At 45.2% G+C, this 21,081-nt stretch overlaps 2 protein-coding genes across 12 annotated transcripts in view; one reads left to right on the forward strand and one right to left on the reverse strand.

Moving 5' to 3' along the window:
* Positions 1-14,676: 14,676 nt before the first annotated feature.
* On the forward strand, positions 14,677-17,513 carry prr35 (proline rich 35). Its single transcript, XM_062378543.1, has 2 exons — positions 14,677-16,089; positions 16,252-17,513. Exons 1-2 carry the CDS (start codon positions 14,681-14,683, stop codon positions 17,072-17,074), a joined length of 2,232 nt encoding a protein of 743 aa, XP_062234527.1. The 5' UTR covers positions 14,677-14,680; the 3' UTR covers positions 17,075-17,513.
* Positions 17,514-19,061: 1,548 nt separating this feature from the next.
* si:ch73-103b11.2 (myosin phosphatase Rho-interacting protein) overlaps positions 19,062-21,081 on the reverse strand; it is a 46,819-nt gene continuing 44,799 nt past the window's right edge. For all 11 annotated transcript variants that reach the window (XR_009911937.1, XR_009911936.1, XR_009911938.1 and 8 more), the window contains one exon: positions 19,062-20,481. Coding sequence is in view for 8 of the 11 variants with exons in the window: in XM_062378991.1 (XP_062234975.1) it covers positions 20,410-20,481 (72 nt within the window). In the remaining 3 variants the exon portion in view is untranslated. The remainder of the gene's footprint in view (positions 20,482-21,081) is intronic.

The following is a 21,081-nucleotide window of genomic DNA, read 5'->3' on the forward strand; positions in this document are numbered from 1 at the left end:
TCCGATCAGCTCTCAACCTGTCACTCTCACTTAGCGTCGACATTAGCACCGGTGGTTTCCTCTTCCTGGTTCTCCTCACTCCTCAACGCCACCATCTCCCCTCGGTGCGTTTGAATACATATCTCCGATATTCTGCCCCTACTTAATTTGACAGGCCCCTGTTTTGTCAGTCTGACAGGCCCATAGCGAGACACTAATAGGCCACGGAGACCACCAGCAAAGGCACCAGCCAGGGTGGCCCCTGCGGTGCCAGTCCCCATCACCCTCCATGTCTCTCGGGGCGATCCGGGCAAGAGAGAGGGGGTCAGGGGTGGGTGGTCAGGCAGCGGTGCTGTCACACCAGGCCACAGCAGACTGGACCAGGCCTCAGCGCTGACACCCATCACTGCGCTTCTGTAACACACACACACACAAACACACACACACACACACACATACACATAAGAGGGTAAAAAGAGCAGCCAGTGGGGGTATCCAAGGATCTAATGACTGCGCCTGCCACTCACAGCCGTCGTCTCAGAGATGGCTGCTGAGCGAGGGAATTAACTCCACGCTGTTTGTTTGGTGATGGACCCACTGTGGAGCAGCTGGGATGGAGATGTGTGTGCAGAGATATGTGTGTGTGTGTGTGTAAGTGTATGTGTTTGTTTGTGTGTGTGTGTGTGTGTGTCTCCCTTTAGGCCACCTGTCTGACCGATTGTGACCTGCTAAACTCTGATCATGGTTAATTGGTGGCCGGTGGTGCTGAGGAAGGAGGAGGAATCAAATCTGAGCCCATTGTTCTTTTGTTTGCTTTCCGGACAGGTGAGAGGACGAATCACGACACTGAGGTGAACACTTGCTCATGACCTCATTTTTTAAATCTACTGATATTTATCAAACTCATATAAACATTTTGTACTTTCTTAGCACTACTAGCCTATTGGCTACAGTGATGTCAATGCTTAACTGTCATTTTTCCATCCTTCAGTCCTCGGTCCAGTCTAAAAAAGGTCTGTGAATATCACATGATTGCCATGAAGCTTTTTACTATCACTGATGTTCCCTGAAGATGAGGGGAGCCCCCTGACAGGGATGTGCACACAAATATTAAGAATAGTCAGGACACTATCTAGAAAACTTTTGAACAATTCCAGAAAAAATCCCATATATATATATATATTTGGAAATATTTGATTTTTTCAACACTGAAAAAATCACAATAAATCTAGTCCGCCAGCTTAAACAATACTTATTTTCCCTTTTGCACTAAAACTCTGAAACTTTGAGCCTTTAATTGATCTCAAAGCTCGGTGTTCTCAGGACACATCAGAAACCAAGTGCTTGCAAACCATATAAATCCTGGCATAACTGACGCAACGATCATCTGAAATAATTTTGAGCCTATAGATATACAGTAAATACCGAGGTGAGATTGTAGTGCCATAACTCATACAGCATCTGTTCTCATTGAGAAACATTATAAATTCCATACATATCAGAACAACATGACTACAGAAATAAAAAAAATTAAATATCACTTTTGCTGAATTTGAGACGTTCTGTGGTTTGCTGTTAAGTGTGGGGTCAATGACACAAAGAAAAAGACATCCTGCAGGATTTTGTCAGTCAGTTAAGATCATCCCGCATTTCTTCTTCTCTTTGACTGTTAGCAGGCTACAGTGAAAAAGGGAGAGAAAGAAAGAGAGATAAGGAGAGAAAAGAGAGAAAGAGAGAGATCCGGAGATGCAGAGGACGTCAGTGCTGGGGTGAGAGGGGGTCGGTCGCAGGGGTGGGGTGGGGGGGGGACTCCCGGGGTCTTCCGTGTAGTGAATTATTAAGGTTTACTAATACTTCATAAATCCCCTCTTTGTCCTGTCCATTACCGTCCTGTCACATCCTCTCGCCACCGCAAGACTGACTCACTTGCTTCACCCAGATGACAGAAGTTAAACTGTCTTCCAGAGGAGGTGGAGGAGGTGGTGGGTGGTTGAGGGTTGGTGGGTGGAGGTGAAGGGAGGGAGGGAGGGGGACGAGGAGAGGAGCAGGCCTTGGGGCCCTGGATGGCTTGGGTGAGGGTAAGCGTCAGTTCATGTTTGCTTGCGTGAGTTTGTGTGTGTGTGTGTGTGTGTGTGTTTCTGCTTGTGTTCGTGTGAAATCGTGTGTATTTTCCTTCTAATACTAAGTTAACTGTATATGTTTACATGTGCACTTTAAGACGGTGAGTGAGTGGATCTAAAGAAAAAGTCAGTGAGGATCATTTCACAGATTCGTGCTTCCTCATTAACTCCCAACGCATCCACACCACCAGCTCGCTCCCTGTCCTCCCCGTCCCCTCCTCCATCTCTCCTCCATCTCTCCTCCTCCTCCCAAAACAGCAAACCTTGCCTCAGTGCGTGCCTGGCGGACTATCTCCGCGGTCTCGACAGCCGAGCTGGTCGTTGCCCCGAGCGCTGAGGAGCTGTCGCCTCTCGTTAGTGTCGCTGTGGCGACCCAGAGTCCTGCCTGCCTGCTCCTTGATTAGAGAGTGAGGTGGATGGAGTGTGTGTGGCAGCGTCTACATCAGTGTTTGTGTGTGTGTGTGTGTGTGTGTGTGTGTGTTTAGTTCTGTACTCACCCTCCCTCCTGCCCGCAGAGCTGCTTTTAAAGATCAGTGATTTGGTCAATTGGCCTGGCAACTCCAATCCCACGGAAGGTCATTGATGACTCAATGGACCAGTCAGTGAGGCAGGCTGTCATGTCACTATGCGTGTTCATGTGTGTGTGTGTGTGTGTGTGTGTATGTGTGTGTGTGTGTGTGTGTGCTACTGACAAAATCAATGAGGACAAAATCTTTAAAGATGTGATCAGTATGTCCAAATTCCAAATGATCAGCCGGGCTTGTTCTAATCCACACCCACACTTGAATTGCAACACTACTGTTATTATGAGATCGGGGGGACTCATGGATCACGTGCAGGTCTACATGCAGCAGTCGGCTGTGGAACAACATGTGAACTTCTCATATATATAACACAATATTTTAGTTTGCTTTATTTGTCCCTATGCTGTTTTTAGAGACGGAGCTCTTCTTCCTTTTCCTTCTTTTCTGTTGTAGTACCTTGGATTATACTGTTGAATGGTTTATTGCCCTTTGAAGCACTGGTAACTACATTTGAATGAAATGCTGCCTAACATGGCGTGTCCTGATCATAAGCTGTATGTCAGTTCAGGGGCTGCATCTTTCGGAGGATGCGGTTTACCTGGTCCATGAAGACCACAGAAGGCCGAACCCAAATCAGATGGTCTGGTATACAAAGGCCTTCATGGATTGGCATCACCAGCTCACCCTGCCCTTATTGCTGATGCCTTTTTTAACAAGTGTCATGTCGCTTGCCAGTGTCGTTTCCTCTTTGAAAAATTGTTCGGAACTGAAGCGCAATAAATCTTGTGATAGGTTGGGCCGGGAAGTATCCACCTGTTGGAGCTTTGGTTTTTCAGGGATGGAAGGAAGCATTTTGAGGGTCTTCAGAATGGGACAGTCCGGTCGTGCCGCTGTGATGCATTTGGTCTTGAAATGGAGCCTCCAAAGGATGCAGCCCATAGTCCACAGATATTGTAGCCATGAAGATGGATGACATGACTGTTCCCAAGGGTTAGGGGTTAACCCTAAGTGAAGTCAAAGCATCTTGCACAAATTACCCCTTAAGGTTAAGGTTGTGTGCATTGACAGGAACTTGAGGAATCCTAAACCTTACCCTAGCCCTAACCCCTAATCCACATTATGTTCTATAATGCTTTGTGTTCCATTTTCTGCACTAGAAATTAGAAAGGTGTTTGAGTGTGTTTTATTCTGATAAAACAATGCTTTGCCTGCCGACTCTTCCTGTAACACTAAAACTGTGATGGATGGTGGCTGACCTTGTGAAAGACTTTGGACGGGCAACTGTCTGCCTGTCTGTTGCAGGATCACCAGGTCAGTGAGTCGCAAGACCCTGAGGGAGCCATAAATACTGTGTGTTATTTCACTTCCTATATGCCCTGCCCTGGGCACAGCTGTCCATCTCTGGACAATTTCTCTGCCCAAAGGGAGGACTGACTGACTGACTGACTCCACGGACCTTGTACATGCACTGCCCATCTGGCTGGGCCTGTCTTTCATTCACCCCCTGGAAAACAGAACCAGACAACTTGGTTCATTTTGGTTTGAAAATACAGACTGGACGGTTGAGGTTTCATGTAAGAGAGAAAGTAATGGTTCCTTTCACAGATCAATATTATTTCTCCCAAAAAATCTAAATAAGTTACAATATAATTAGTTTTACTTGAATTTTCATCCATTCAAACCGTGTTGCTGGATGGAAATGTTGCACTGAAGCTTGGCCGGCCCACCAGTTTTCCCGGACAGCAACATTGACTTCATATAAAGATGGATGACACATCTCCACTTCCTCCTATTATACAAAACCTAAGCTTACATATCCCATATACGGGTTTTGAAGTCATTTGAAACAAGAATCAGTGTAGCAGTGATTAAATTGTGGAGCCACAAAACCCTGGTCCGGCCAATGAATGCTCTAAAAACAATCGCGAGTCAGTCTCAGCTGTCAAATAATGAGGTTTCGACCCATTTATATAGCATCAAATAACTAATTGAAACCACACTCAGAAATATGAGCAATTGACAAAATGAAAGAATCATTATAAAATGTATTTGTGAACCTTGACTGTCCCATCCACTAACACGGAGGAGGTGGTAATCTAGGTTCTATAACGAACATTAATGTTTAGTGGGTGGCGTTACAGTGTCACTGTGGTTGGTTTAAAAAATACTAATCTTCTTGCCAAGACTCTCAGGTTTGGACGCCTCTGAAAAAACCTGGACTACCTTCATGACAATAATTATTTAATGTCCAAAGCCACTGTTATTTTGAGAACTTGATTTCGACAAAAACTTTGAGTGTGTCTACAGCATAGTTTAAGTCATAGTTACCATAATAATTATCACAGATCAGAATGAGAAATCATTCATTGATCCCGGATGATATTTGATTAAGGTTAAGTTACGCAACTGAAACACATGAGATTAAAATGAAGGGAAGATCAGAGATTCGGTCCATAAAAGAAGCACACGTGCAGGAATGTGATTGGACACAAACTCTAGACTCAGGCACCATTCCATCTCCACACTTTTCCAAATCTTGCTACAAAGTCTCGTCACGAACGTAGAAAGATATCACCCGTTCTCCATCGGCCTCCCTCTGTGTATCACAGCTCCACATCATGGAAGGAGAGAGGACGAGAGTCTGCAAGCAGCAGTGAGAACAACAGCCAGCGAGAGGGAAACGACTTCCCTCTAGCTACAGCTTCCCGACTTGTTTATTTGCTAACTGGGTGGGGGAGTGAGGGCGAGGGGTGTGGGGGGGTGAGGACGAACATATGGTTTGCTAAAACATGGACTTGTAGTTGGGAGGCCGAGGCACCCTGAGGGATGGAGCTGACGGGCTTTGGTCCCTGTCTCCCTCGATTTCTCCCGCATGGCCAGCCAGAGCTGAACAGCCGTCCTCCAGGAGTTAGCAGCCTCTCTCTCTCTCTCCCTCTCTCTCTTCCTGCTGCCACATACACCCATCCTCAGTCAAACCCAGAGATGGTGAGGAGGGGGGGGGGGGGGGGGGGGGGGGGGTGAGGGTCCCCACCGGCTTTGGGGTGTACATGGGGGGTGGGGGCTTGGGGCTGGGGGCTTGGGGGGCCTTGCTGCAGCTGGGGAAACTGACTGACACCATCCTCTGTTCCCTCGTCCCTAGAGTGTGTGGTACTGCTCTGAGCCCTGTTGCTGAGGGAATCAAAGCCCAGATCCCAGCAAACGTGCTGGTCCTGAGGTCCTGACACATATGGATGTTCCCTGTGCATCCCACTCCGGACCCGTGTGACACGTCACCGATACTTTGCACTTTGGGAATTTGTCTGAACTCAACGTGAAGACGATGAAGCGAGGTGGGACGCTTCTTTGGTTTTTAGGAGGGTTGTCAATGACCTACCAGCTACTGCAGCTATCTTATACAGATCACTGCACTGCGACACACACACACACACACACACACACACACACTCACACCCTCGAGGTCTATGTGTTTACGGACACACTCACTCACTCACTGGGATCAAGGCGCTAATGCACACACATGGTCTCACACACCCTGCATTGATGAGCAAACATATGCACACACTCACAGACGCTCCCTGTGGGTCAGTGACTTAATATGCACATACTTACACACACACACTGGGTCAGTTGTTGATAGACTTGCACATGCACACGCACGCACACGCCCCGGAGGTCAGCGTCGTGATGGACAGCAGGCCTGATGTGCTCTGACAGAATCGGCTGCTTCCTCTCATCTCCACTTGCGTTTCCCCCCCGTCAGGTGACACCCACAGGTGCCCTGCATGGTGAGAGCGAGCCCACCTCCTGTGGGTGTGTCTGGGGGGCAGGTGGGGAAAGACGGGGGGGGGGGGGGTTGCAGACAGAGAGGATGAGCGGGGGGGGAAAAAACTGGGCGACCGAGGCACCAGCTGCTTCCTGTCAGCGATCCCACGGCCCAGGCGCGGGTGTGAACTCCACCTCTCGTCACACTGGCAGGATATGTGAGTGATAAGCAGTGCATGTGAGGCATCAGCTGCATCCCATTCCGAGCGAATGCCTCCGACGGACAGACAGACAGCAACAAGCCCCTCTCACCTACTGATTCTGCCTCAGAGACGCGGCCGCATCGGATGTTTGGACGCGGAGAAAGGGCGTAGATATCTCCAGAGAAAACCCCGGAGAGACATACGTCCGGTCACGACCGAACGTTGACGTCTGCCCTTTTCAGATATCAAGGCAGCTCACTTTGAAGGCTGCATTTCCACCTTGGAAAACAGCCAGTGTCTGTCCAGCCCTCATCTCTATAATTGTGTGAGTGGGTTCATTTAAGTGTGAAGCCTGGAAATGTCTCACTGTGTGCTCCCAGCACTGGTCCCTGACATATACTACGGGGGCAGTTCCCCTCTGCAAAGGAGGCACTTGGCTGATTAGACTTTTGGATGAAGAGAAAAGGTCTGACAGAGCTTTAAAGACAATAAACACAAAAAAAATTCTTGGTCATTTTGGGAAACACGAACGATGAGAAGCCAGTTGTGAATCTGATGCGTCAGTGAGCAGGAGTCTTGCTGCAGCTCCACAGCTCATATGTGGGGCACCACATGTGTGGGGCTATTTCTTCAGTGAGTTTGTGTAGTCATGAGGATGCCAGCCAACTAGCAGGGACTCACTGTGTTCATTCCGATACTAAGTAGCCGTCAATATCTGACCTCCTGTGAGACAGTGTAGTTCTGGCTGAGGTTGAGTTGTATCGACAAGGTTGTTTCTCTTCTTTTATATGCCGCTTTAACCCACTGAGGATGTTTCATAAAGAATTGAGGAGCAAAGGGAAGATCAACTTTTTCTTCAATTTCTGGAAAAAGTTCCTTTCTGGAGTGGAGTGGAGTGGAGTGGGAGGAGTTGTGTTGCCTCTAGAAGTAATATAACCAGCATTTTCTGCTCTTCACTTTTCAGAATATGCAGAATCTGTTGGCACCAGAGGCTCATTTGTCATCAGAAGATGGCCGACGGGCTCGTAGATTACTTTAACCCTAACCACAAAGCTCTTAAAGGACCCGTGACTATAAACCATTAAATGAAATAAATTGCATAGACATGACATATGTGATTTGGCTATTTAAACGTAATCCCACCATAACACAAAGCTGCGATTCGTTGTCGCCTGGAAGTAACTCGAAGATATTTGCACAAAGTTAAAAGTTTCTCAACTTTCTCAATAAGCCTTCTCTAATTCTCTTCAGCTCTCGCAGCCATTATTATCCCTGATTTTTTGCAATTTTAGTTGTGTTGTCCCACATGCACACACAGGTTAGGCCACACTAAGGCCTTAACAAATTAAGGACAAATTTAATCGTTCAAATTTGAGAGACGTCCACGGCTCCGAGCGTCACCTGTCCCGCTGAAGTGTCCTTGAGCGTAAATACTGCAGCTCCAGTTTGCTGCGGGACTCTTCGAGTGCCTTGAAGGGAAAGCCAAAAAAAATCCTCAATTAAACGGAGCACCTGCAGTGTATGGAAAGTATATTCCTGCAACAATGACGTAAGACGCTCATTAGCATGTTAAAGACTATTAGGAGTATTGGGATAATCTGAAAAACATACTGGGTGCTGAAGAAGAACCAAAGGAAGGCACCAGAGGCCGTGGGCTTGTGCCGTCACTGGGGCTGTGTGCTGGAGAGGCTGCTGCTGGAGCCGTGTTCCTTTGAAATCGAGGGGGGGGGGGGGGGGGGGGGGTTGTGTTGAATAATTGATAGTGGCTGAGAGCGATATGAGTTTAGTTAATGTGCCCAGCAGCGCCGGCTAAGAGAGGAGCTGTTAGCGAATCCACCTCAGGCCTAAAACTCAGGCGGTGGAGAGGGCCTGGGCTAGAGGTCACCATTGAGTCATCTATCTTCCTATATGTACAACTCTCTGCTACATACAGCACAACTTCTTCAGTGGTTAATGCATATGTGTGTGTGTGTTGAAGATTTCTCTTAATGTGCATGGGTTTGTCCGTGTGTCAATGGGTGTGTGTGTGTATGTTTGGAGGCATGTGCACAGCTGGATCTCCCTGGTAGCAGTGTTGTTTCCGCCCTCAGGTTCCTTCCTCTGAGTGGTAATAGAGTGCTCCTGTCAGCCTCCCCAGATGCCGCTCCATAAGGACCCGCAACTCCCTCAACTCGCCAGGAGAGTTGTGCGTTCACACGGCGCGACTCCACCGCTTCAAATGTGTTACTTTTCCCTGTGAACTAACAGACGTGTGCCCGCTGATATGTGTTCGCTTGTCCCCATTTGTTTGTTTGTTTGCTGGTTGATTTGTGCGTGTTAGTCAGCAGGATTGCGCACACACTACCGAACAGATTTCCATGGAACTTAGTGGAAGAATGTGAAAGTGTCAGGGGGGTGGATCCAGGAATTTATTCTTTACTTTCTTAAGCATTGCGTGATAGGACCTTTTTTTAAACATTTTCATTGAGAGGATAATACCTGAATTGCATTATGGGAGGTGTAGGATTTAATATTTGAATATCTGTGGCATTTTGAAATTATTTTTAAGGATCTGATACCTTGTGTGTCCCCCTAGATTTATGGAAGTGCAACGCAAACTCACTGCAGATAAGCTGATATAATTTATATGATTAATAATCAACTTAATTTATTATTAATTAACTGGATCCATCTGAAGTTTGAAGATTAAATTTAGTTTTTTTTGTTTTATATCATTACCTCGACCAAGGAGGTTATTGACTCTCCATTGTGCATTACATTGTGTTCTGATCACACAACAGACACTACAGACCCTAACCTGGTCCCATGTTAAATTTTTAAGATACAGTGATCACTCAATAGCTATGTGGATATATTATAAGTAATGTAATGCAATTTGAGTCAGGGGAAACATCACATATTACTCTACTTATTTTCTATTTAAAAAACTTAATATTACCAATGGATCTGAAATTATGTTTTATGTGAAATGTCCCTTATATTTTATATATGTTTTTTCCAGTGCTCCACTGTAGTTACTAGATATCATATTATAAATTATAAACAAAATATCAGGGATAACCTTTGAATCATCAAGCAGGCAAACGACTAGAAATCTAGAAATTATACAAACATATTTTACACTTTTTGATTTTTAATCTGTGCATTTTGGATATCTTGACATTTAAAACCAAATTGAAAAACAGCTGGATCTAAAAATGTGTCATTTTTAAAACTCCCAATCTCTTGTAAAACCAGAAAGGACAAAGAGGATGAAGGAAGTGTCAGCGCTGAAGTTGGTCAACACTTAACACATTTACACTTAACAGAGGAAACTGACACGTCTGTTTCCCAAGTGTCTCTGCAGTTGGAGAGAAAAACAGCCTCTTACTCCCTGGGAAAAATCTGACAACATCTCCCATGTGCCTACGCTTTCAGAAGAAGAGGATCCTTCTCCTCCTCCTCCTCTACCCGCTCCTCCGTGTCACAGTGCGCTCCTGTCGTTCCTCCTGATTTACCAGACATCCTCTTTCCCCTGCTGTCACATTTGGTACAGATGGTTAGGCTCTATGGAGTGGCCTGTCAGTCCCCATTCGGCCGCCTCCGTGTGACAGGGGGCCTGATGGTTCGTGAAGGGCCCCCGACTTCCCCCAGCACACGGACACTGAGGTTCCTCTAAAGGGGGGCTCGCATGCGCACTCCCCACCGCGCCACAGGAGAGAAATGAAGAAGTCGGAGTTCACCCAAAGCCCGCCATGGGCTAGGAAAGCCAGAGATGGAGGGAGGAAAGAGGGAAGAGATTGACAGGTGGAGGTTTGATTTGGGAGGAGACGGAGGAAGAGGAGGAGATGAGGAGTGAGTGGGAGACAAAGAGGGGGATGGAGGGGGCACGAGGAAAAAGGGTTAAAAAGGAAGTGAGTCTGAACTGTCAGTCATGGCCTGTGGATGAGGTCTTTTTAACCCATTCAGTGCCCTTTACCACTAATCACTCCCATCAGAGAGACGTTGATACAGATACCCCCCCCTCAACCCAAACACAATTCAGCTCCACGGCTGTTGTTGTGGACGGAGGTGAAGTTAGGATGAGATCTCCCAGCCGTCCCAAACACACCTCAATACCTGAGTCACACACACACTGACAGACAAAGATGTGGCAACAAATTGCATTTATTCTAATACTGTTACAGCAAAATCCTCCATATCAATAACTGAAATATTGATTGAAATCAGGAGGTTTAAAAATCAATGATGAGCAAGATTGTATTTTTGAGAGACAAGTTTTCGGTGTGTGGAGGATTTTAAAACTTGAAACAAACAATGCCCAACACTAATCAGCTATATTATAAAACAGTAGTAAATCTGTGTGGTGTATATTGTAAGACCTTAACTCTATCACAACGATGCTCAATAAGGTTTTCTCATGTGCCATTAATGTAAATTACAATGACAGGAGAGAAGAGCACGACCACTCGCTGCTGGAAATCGTACTGTTATATTATGAAATATTTGATCTTTGTCAAGTGAAAGTTGATTGAAAATTTGAAATCATGGATAACATTTTAGATGTTTTTTTTGTTTTTCCTCTCCTCTTTTTGTTCTTCTTGTTTTCCTTTTACCTATTTTTTTGTTTGGTATTCTTCTTTCTTCATTTTCTCTATAGAAAGATTTTAAAGAGAGAAAAAGAGAGAAACTCCAGTTTCATCTACTCCTCACCTGGATACTATTAAATTCCAGAAAAACACAAAGAATGTAATTAATTAATCAGTTAAAGTGTATAACTGTGTAGTATCAGTGCAAAACATTTGGTTTTTAAATTAAAGAAAACATGTTTCTCATAATGAATGAACTAACGGGGACAAATGCCACCTCCACCCTCCGTTATACAAAGAGAAGCCATCGCCATCCAAACCTTTGCCAATTTTGTGTAAGTTGTTATATTGCATCCTGGCTGCAAGGTAGAGAGAGAGTCTGACAATCCAGTGAGGGGCGGTGGAGGGTGCAGGATGGAGGGTGGAGGGGGAGCTGCTGTATTGTAGTGCCTCCGGGCACTGCTCCCAGTCAATATATATCTCCACACACTCGCTCCTGCGCTCCCCATTTGAGCGCTGCCCTCTCAGAGCCGCTGCAGAGGAGGAGTGACAGCCACACACACTGGGACAAGCTCTAGGTACGGACCAATGCATCCCTCCTGCACTTTCAAGTAGCTCATGGCACGAGAGCAGGTCAGTTTGTTAAGATTAAATTGTATTGTTTTAAAAAAAGAGTTTGAGAAGAGGCCTGTTACATGACGCTTGAACTGATGAGGATACTTTTAAAGCTTATTGTAAACTGCAGAGCTTTTATTTTGTAGTACTGGAACAAGAAAAAGCACAAGGTTTGAATTGTAAACTGTTTTTTTTAAGACGTAATTATGTTGATTTATATATCTATATGTCTATAATGTTATTAGGAGTAATTTATATATTGTACATACTTTTGAATTCAGAATTTTTCCAATTTTAATTTTCTATTCAAAATCACTAATTTGGCACATTTACATGTTACTGTATAATGTAGTTTTGATCCCTGTTATATTTGTTTTAATCTGAATTAATATTATTTTGATATATTACATTATTATTGTCACATTGCTTCATCTGGTGTTTTTCTTTAAAGATAAAACACCAACAAAAAAAACTAAATTTCATAAATAAGAATATTCACCTAATATTAGAGAATCTGCTAACAATGGTTTGATTGTAATATCATATGAAATTCAGGCAACTCTTAAGTTAAATGACAATAAAACTGCAATTTTTTAAATCACGTTTCTTCTTTTGCAGGTTTTCTTTTCCAGAGGGAGACCAACACACAACAAATCCTCCTGATTTTAGGTAAAGTATTTCTTCTTTCTTATATATGTAATTTTTTTAATAACCCAAAAGCTGTTAAACCTTGCATTCACCTTCCTTGTGTGATTTCACTGTACAGTGTATATCTGTCCCAGAGGTCGTCCGTGGTGTGGTCGCTGTCCCATGTAACTTGTCAAAGCTTTTACTGTGGTGAACCTCCTTAATTGCAACAATAGATGTTCAAGCGGTGAAGCTTGTTTGATCACTGGCCCTAAAAGCTTAAAACAAGACCGCAGGGTTGGGATATGGGGCAGCGGCGAGGGGAGGGAGGGAGGGAGGGCGAGCAAAGTGCACAGTCAGTGGAGAGTGGGGCGGGTAGCGGTGGCCAGGAGAGGCTAAAAACGACAACTGTAAAAATGATTTTTATTGATCGACTCGTAGCAGCAGCTGTTAGGCTCCATTATGAGCTCAAAGCCCAGGTCAGGGGCCCCAGGGAGCCAATCAAATGGTCCGCCACTAACGGGCCAACGCCGAGGGTCCAGTTGGGAGAGCGGTTGGCAGCGGCCTGCCATCCTCTGTTAGACTCACTGTGTCTTTGTGCCATGGCTTTTAATGACGAGGCTGCAACATGAAGGCCTCTCCATCACCTGTGTCTGCTTCACTGACCCCCCCATTATATTAATTTCTTTAATCTGAGACACTGATCAGATCAGCCGGGGAAGTTTAAAATTTGTGTTTTAACGCGCGACCCTGAACTTCCCACACACACTTTCATCTTTGAGCAACCCGAGGAAAAAAGACAAAAATAAAAGCCTCACAGCAAGTGAGTGTTTCAAGTTGAGGAGCAAACTCGTCCTCACATCTTCTCCCACCGCAGGCTTCTCCCACCGGCCTGGCTCCGAGAATGAAAAGTTTTCTTTTTCAATTTAACTAAAGAAAAAAAAACACACACTAAAATTTTTGTGCGGTATTTAAATTCATTTTGTAGGAGTGTAAGAGAGAGATATTAATTAAAGTTATTGTTGTGGAATTCACGTCTTTTAAAATGAAGAATGAAGAAGAGGTGGAAAATAAAATTGTTTTTAAACAGGAAGAGGATAAATCTAAACATGTGCATAAGAAAAAGGGAGTTAACTTGAAAACACAAAATATTAGGTGGACACACATTTCACAAATGGATTTGGATAAATTAAGATGTTATTATATTTCAAACAAATATGAAAAAAGTAAGATTGTTTTCAGCTCCTCTTATAATACATCTCAAGTAATCAACTATTACAATAATCAAAGAATTTTATAAATCTTATTTAAAACTTGAACATTGAAGCGAAATTGCTCAAAGTCAATGTTAATATTGCTTATTGAGAAATAAACTGAGCCAACTCCAAATGCAGACGAACAATCTGAGTACAGGAGATCAGTTGAACTTATGCACCATGTCCTGACCCAGATCCCAGTCCTGGCACTAATGACGCCCTATAGGCACGATGCCAGCCTCTCATTAGGAACCAGGCCCCAAACCCCCCCCCAAACTCCTCTCTCCTCCTATACCCGCCTCAATGCAACCCGCAGCCTGGCCCTGCACCGCCTGTAGCCGACCTCCGAGGGGCTCCGACCCCTAAACTTGAGCAGGACCCCGTGTGAGAGTGTCGCAAGGGCCCCCCCCCCTGCACAGGTGCAGAGTCCCCTGTGACGACCTCTGTCAGCCCCCCCCCCCCCAGCCCTGGGCCCTGCTATAGCGCCTCGTGCTGCACTGGAACTAATGAGTAGTGGCAGGTATAGTGAGAACGGAGCAGCGCGGGCCTCCCTGCAGTTAGGCTAGTGGCGACCCTCGGCCCAGGCAGACAACAAATGTGCTCTCATAAAACACATATGTGCATAATGATATACGGCACCCTTCAGTGCACACACAACTTTGTCTCGGATGTTGAGATTCTCAAGCAGGGCTTCGTTTCTGCAAGCTGTCTCCATTTTCTCAGAGTGAAATCAGGAAGAGAAGAACATGTGACATGCAGGCGAAAGATGAAATATCTGAACTTTCAATCGGTGTTTGATATGTTGATGTTCTGCAGTTGTATTCATACAAATCTGTTTTTTTTTTTCACAGATTCTGCTTCTCCTCATCGAGAAAATGTTCGTTTTCATCTCCACCCTCCTGCAAAACTGAAGCAAAACTGAAATGTACCCTGGCACAACAGATACACAACCCTAACAAAATCTAATCTTGAAGTGCCATCATTTGAATACAATCACAAAATCTTTATTAATATCAGAACTCAGTCATGTCCAAGGACGACGCGTGCAAAGTGACGTCTGCCAGCAAACACAAGGAGCGCAAGCCCAAGAAGCCCCACTACATTCCCCGGCCATGGGGCAAACCCTACAACTACAAATGCTTCCAGTGTCCCTTCACCTGCATGGAGAAGTCTCACCTGTACAACCACATGAAGTACAGCCTGTGCAAGAACTCCCTGTCCCTGCTCATAGAGTCGGACTGGCCCTATAAGAAGGGCAACATCCTGCACCCGGACCAGCTCCGGCCCTTTCAGCAGGCGCACGGCCTCCAGGCTCCCGGGAAAGAAGAGCTGGAGCAGGCGACGCGGGCCGCGGATAGACAGAGGCTGCGGAGGAACGTGGAGGAGGAAGGGGAGGACAGGGAAAACCAGGGACTAGAGGAGGAAGAGGAGGGAGGACAAAGTGAGGGAGCAGAGAGCACCAGGCTGGCGAAGCAGAGCTCGAGTAACAGCAGGAGCAGAGGAGAGGCTACAGAGTTCGCAGCCAAGAAAACCCAACAGCCAGAGTCAGAACTTCTGATGGCTGACATGCTCTCCCTAGAAGATCAGCTTCTACGAGCCCGCTCAATGGAAGTAGAGGCCCAGCTTAAACACTACAAGTTATCCAAGGCGTGTCTGACCGCTCCCGGGCTGCTCTCGGAGCAGTGGCGGCTGTTAGCGTCCAGCCACACGAAGGCCAAATCTGATGGAGCTCATCCCAGAGTGAGCAGCTCGATTCCCTGTTACCCTCCTCCCCCGAACCTGGTGGATTACCAGGATCCCACTGGACTCAATCTGTCAGTGCTCGGGGTGGGCTATCCCATCAGCCCCAGCCTCTTCTCCTACATGAACTCAGCCATTTCCAGCCCTGCCGCGGGTATGACAGCCCAGACCCACGCGCAGCTCGCCCAGCTTCCCTTCCTGGCGTCAGCGGCCCAGCTGATGCACCCAGCCTCCGGCACGCACGCGGACAGTGCTCTCATCCCCCCTCGCCTCTACTACCCGTTCCTGTATGAGCACGCGTTCGGACCGGCCTCCAGTCAGAGCGACGCCAGCAAAACCCTCAAGACGCCCACAAACAGTCTCGAAACAAATCCCCTGTCTGGCTTCCAGCCTAAAGTCAATCTGTGGAAAGTGCCAGCTCTACGGCCTGGTGCCACCGCTGGCTCCCCGACCGGCTGGGTGTCACCTCAGAGAGACTCCCTCGACCAGGGCTACAGGCCGGGGGATAAAGTGCAGGCTGCAGCCAAGGAAGGCAAAGCGAGCTGGGGTCTAAAGAGGACGGGGGCCCCACTGGGGAACCACGAGGCCCCCGCGGAGAAGAAGCCGGCAGTGGGCTTTACTCTGGACCTCCTGAAGGATATTCAGACTGGATCAACTTTGAACATGGCAGCGGAGAAACTTCCTTTCCACAACAGGTAAACATTTTCTTAATTAATTATTTTCTTATTTCATAATAATTATTGTTAAAAGAGTATCATAATTAGTTAAACCATAATATCTACAGAGATTCTTAGTCTTTTCTGTATAACTTCAATAGATGGCTTGTTGGAAAATGTCTAAATTTCTCTAATCCTTAGTTTACAGGACGCTCAGCTTCAGACCCGGCCCACTGAGCTGTGGTACAACAAACGTCTCACCAGTCCCAAAAGTGAAACATCCTCTATCTCAACATGTGGAAGGCCCATCCGCCAAGACTCCACTGCTGCCCAGACTACGGGAGACGATCCCTCGGAGTCAGTGGGTGCTCTGCTGAGTGACCTCTCCAAGGCCCTGCAGGAGTACCAGGAGGCCGAGCGCAAAATCTCCCACCTGGAGAAGGAGGACCTTCCCGCTCAGCTCCACCTCTGGGATCACCTGAGCAAAATCCGCAGCGAGCTCTCTCACATACACCAGGCGCTGGAGCGGACTGCACGCCAGAGCGACGGGCCCCTCGACCTCTCAGTCAAGAGGGACTCAACGAAACTGGCCGTCGACCAGGGCTCGAAGGAGGATGGCAGTCTGAAGGGCAACAGTACAGAGACGGAGGAGGACGAGGACGAGGAGCTGGAGGAGAGGAAGGAGGAAGAGGAGGATGAGAGCGAGAGGAAGGCGATGAAGGCCTCGCTGGAGAGCCGCAAGCAGTCGTTGGACATTTTGATCAAGATGAGTCAGGCATCAATGGTCAACACAGAAGTCCTCTCTCCGGGTGGACTCGGCATCAGGCCCAGTCCGGCCGAGGCCCTGTGGCCGAGCAGAACGACAAAGTGTGAGGCCGACTCCAGCGTCCTGCTCTGCCCCGACGGCCGCTCTGTGGTGTTCACCGACATCCCGGCCTCGGCCAAAACCTCAAAGAGACCCCCGTCCATACAGCGGCTGGAAGCTCAGTGTCCTCCGAGCCCACTGACAGCTACTGACAACTAAAGCCGTCTCTCTCCGACTGTAATATAACTGATTCTGTCCACAAATGCAGTTATTGTTACCAGCATGCCTTTGAGTTTCACTGGCTGGATGGTCACTATTATTCTCAGTTTACCTTCACAAAAAAACCTCAAACATTTTGCACCTTAAAAGAAAAATGAATGATAATTTGGATGAGAAGGATTTTAATGCACTAAGAACGTTGATTGTTATGACAATATTCTCCAGAAATAAATTTGTAAAGGTAAGCTCAGCACTTAGTTATTCCCATCAGGACGATTTAAATGATTAAGTCCATTAAAATGATGCTGAGAGACAATCCTCTGAGGGGATTTGTAAATACTGTATTTAACATACATGTAAGTAAAACGTTTTAAAAGTGTAAATGGTTTTATATGGATGATGTCATGTTGAGATGAATTAAAAAATTAAATGTATTGTACACACACCGTATTTCTTTGAATAAAATGCAGAAAAAAAAACAGCAGTGTGTCAGTGTTTTTATGAAGGTCGAACAATAAAAGAAAATTGGTAAACCCAAGAAATAATAAAACGATAATAGATTTTGATCGGATTGTTTAGTGAAATTATTTAGTTTGAATATGAATGTGTGCCTTTTAAAAATCAGTGAGGTTAAATCTTATCATCACTTCCTTTATCATTTAAAGTTTATGTAACAGAGAAACAGATCCACAGTGGCAGCTCAACGTCACTCTCCTCTATCGGCCCTGACAGAGTCGGCGATGCTAAAGGTGAACTAGCTCCTCGAGCTAAGTCACCGTCAGTGGACTTACCTGTGTCTCTGCTGCCGAATCCTGAGCCCCTGTAAAGGTCAGGGACCCCGGGGCCCGAGTACCTGTCTGCCCCCAGGAGGGGCACCCAGCGCTGGGTGGTGCGTCCCCTGGTCCCGTCACCACTCTCTCACACGGTCGAGATGCAGCTGCAAAGGTCACAGCTGCCAGGACCGGAGAGCTTCCACAGGACAATGAGCCTGAAGACGTCAAAGCACTTACTTTATTTATTGGATTTCGATTTGATACCAGAGAAACCTCCTTTCCTTTAATAATTTTAAAGTAAATATTTTGAATGAAGGTGTTTTACATATTATACACAAACACACATCCTTGTCTTACTGTATCAATGGGCACACAGTTGATTTATATAACCTAGTCCCTCTAAACCGTAACTTTAACCCTCAAGTGAGGCAGAGCAGTTTGGTCCCTACTGAGCTGACGGACCCCACAAGTACCGTGGCTCCCGGTTTTCAATCTACAAACCAGTTCACTCAAACCCACACACACACACAGTTTAACGCATCCTATACATAAATCAACTATGTGCACCATCGCAAATATTTACCGACGTAATATTTAGTAAAAATGTCTGTAAATATGTATTTCCTTGATTTTGTCCAAAAGACAAATCTTGTAGATCCTCCAGTCCTTTATAAGAGCAAGATTTAATTATTAAGTTTTAAATGAGTTCATGAATTTACGATGAATGTCTCATTAGAATCTTAAAGTTTCTAATGAGTTTATAAGCAAAACACCAGGCAGGACAGCAGCATGGCTTTGCGCTGTAGCGGAGGTGAAACCAGGCCCTGCTGATAGCGCCCTCCTGTGGACAAAATATTTGAAACCATTAATTTACAGTCCGAAGCTTTGATTTGCGTCTAGAACAAAAACCTCAAACAAAGACAGAAAAATAAATGAAATGGAGATACTCAAGAAAAGTAAAAGTATCTCAGACTTGAATTGAGGCAGTGAATGTACCGAGTCATTCATGAGGCAAAAGGGGGGTTTGTCAGACCACATGACTGACCTTTAACCACCAAAGTGTGCAGGATATCTTCAATTATTTGGATTAGAGTTCAAATTTATTACAAACAATAAATGTATGTCACAATCAAAACAATACATAAAACGACAGAGCGATTGGGAGGTCATCCTCGAGTCCAAGTGAACAATTGTTTGAAAAAAAAGCAACTGCAGAATTTCCAAACACTTCATTTATTTGACGTTATACATTCAAATGAAAATAAAAAATATTCATATATATATATATATTTCATATAGAGCTAGTGAGCAAGGTACAAGTTTAAAACAAAACACAGAAGTCGTCTCTGTGTGGCATATATATATATACAAGGCGTGGTTTGAATACTATACAGTGTGTATCCATAGCTGCACAGGTTTTATGGATGTTTATAGACTTCACTCAGTTGAGGCACGACTAGATTTCAGTGGGAGGTCAGGGACTGGGCCAAGTGCTTCAAGACTGCCGCTTACAGTAAAAACATTTCAATCTCAACACCTAAGCAGTAGGACTTGCAAAGCCAAGCTTAATAAGTGTCAAAGAGCTCCACACTAAAGCGTGAACGTAGGAAAATGAGGCAACGTGATCATTCTGCAGTTCTGTACAGTCATGCAAAGTCCCAACTGGTTTTTATAGGAGATGACACCCTCTCACATCATGAGTCGAAACTGAAGCAAACACAAATTCAGGTTTAAAGAAATTTTAAAAATTAAAAAAATTAAATCCAGTATCACTAACAAGTCACGGCTGCTCACTACAGAAGTCAGGATGTTTGGTTGCACTGCAATAATCGACTCAATGCCACAACACCGATTTGAGACGGAGAAATAAAAAGAAGCTTCCTCAAGTAGTCAAGTGATAAGTGCAATCCCACCCCACCCCCCCATCTCCCCCTTCACACACAGACACTCCCTCTTTTTGTTTCCTATAAAACTTTCATACACAAGCAAGTTAAGCATCACATTGTTTCTCCACTACCAGTCAAACCATAGTTATAATACAGCAGATGCCCCAAACGATCAACAGCAAACCATACTCTGACATATATCCGGTAGTTATGTACAACACAACTGGTGCAACTTTAAACACATTTAAAATCATTAGATATAGAAAATGTAACAATAATAAAATACAGCAGATACTTAATTCATATTGGGAAATATATATTATTACTTATACTGTGTACTGCTGGCTGTTTTGGCATTTTGGAGGATCAATAAAAATGTTGTCGTGAATCCCTCTCACAGCTTATTTGACACGTCTCCAGTTTGGACAGATTATACATCTATATATTCTTTAAAGAGATCTAACACAGGATTTATTCAATAAAACTGTTTTATATTAATTAAAAAAAAATCAATCAAACTAATGACAACTTATCGAAGGCATGGAAGCAGCAGGTCCATGTTCAGAATTGACCTTTGTGAAGAATTGTCTCTATTTCCTAGGAGAGTCTTCAGCTGATGTTGCTCTTTCGGACCAGGAACCAAGACAAGGAAAGAGAAACTTCAGATTCTTGATGTTCAAATCTTTTTGGAATCTTTTGCCTCAAAAAGCTTCATGCGCTCCTGCACAGTAAGTCCCTCTTTCAAGCTCTGTGGAGGATATGGAGAGGAAAGTGAATTATCTTTAACAGATGGTGAGGGCACATGTGGGCAAAAGAAAGGTATTCAAAAAACACAAAAACACTCAGACAACACCACACACATGTTTAAAGAACCTGTTGAACCCACAGATTTCTCTGCTCTGGATGACAAACTGTACTTTAGGTCAAACAGTAAGACGCACAGGAAAAGGTGGTTAGGAAGGAATACGGTCATGCCACACAAGAGCAAGAGATTCAAACACAGATTCAAGACTCACGAACAGGAGTCATCAGGAAATTTAAATAATCCTCTGACACAGACCAAACCTATTTACCTGATCTCATAATATTTCCTTCAGTGATAAAGAAGAAGATCATTCCTCTTTATAAGCTCTCTATGATCCAACCCGGCAATAGCTGCTTCCTTTCTTTCCAGTTTACATGTTAAGCTAACTGTCTATACATTGATATTTACTAAAGAGGTTTCGATTTTCTCATCCAATTCGTAGTGAAAATCCCCAAAAGTATGCTTTCGTGGTGCAGGCTGGGACAAAGTTGGGGGAGGATATGGGAGATCATGCGGGGGGGGGGGGGGGGGGGGGGGGGGTTA

Source organism: Platichthys flesus, chromosome 20 (assembly GCF_949316205.1).
Source record: "Platichthys flesus chromosome 20, fPlaFle2.1, whole genome shotgun sequence".
NCBI lineage: Eukaryota > Metazoa > Chordata > Actinopteri > Pleuronectiformes > Pleuronectidae > Platichthys > Platichthys flesus.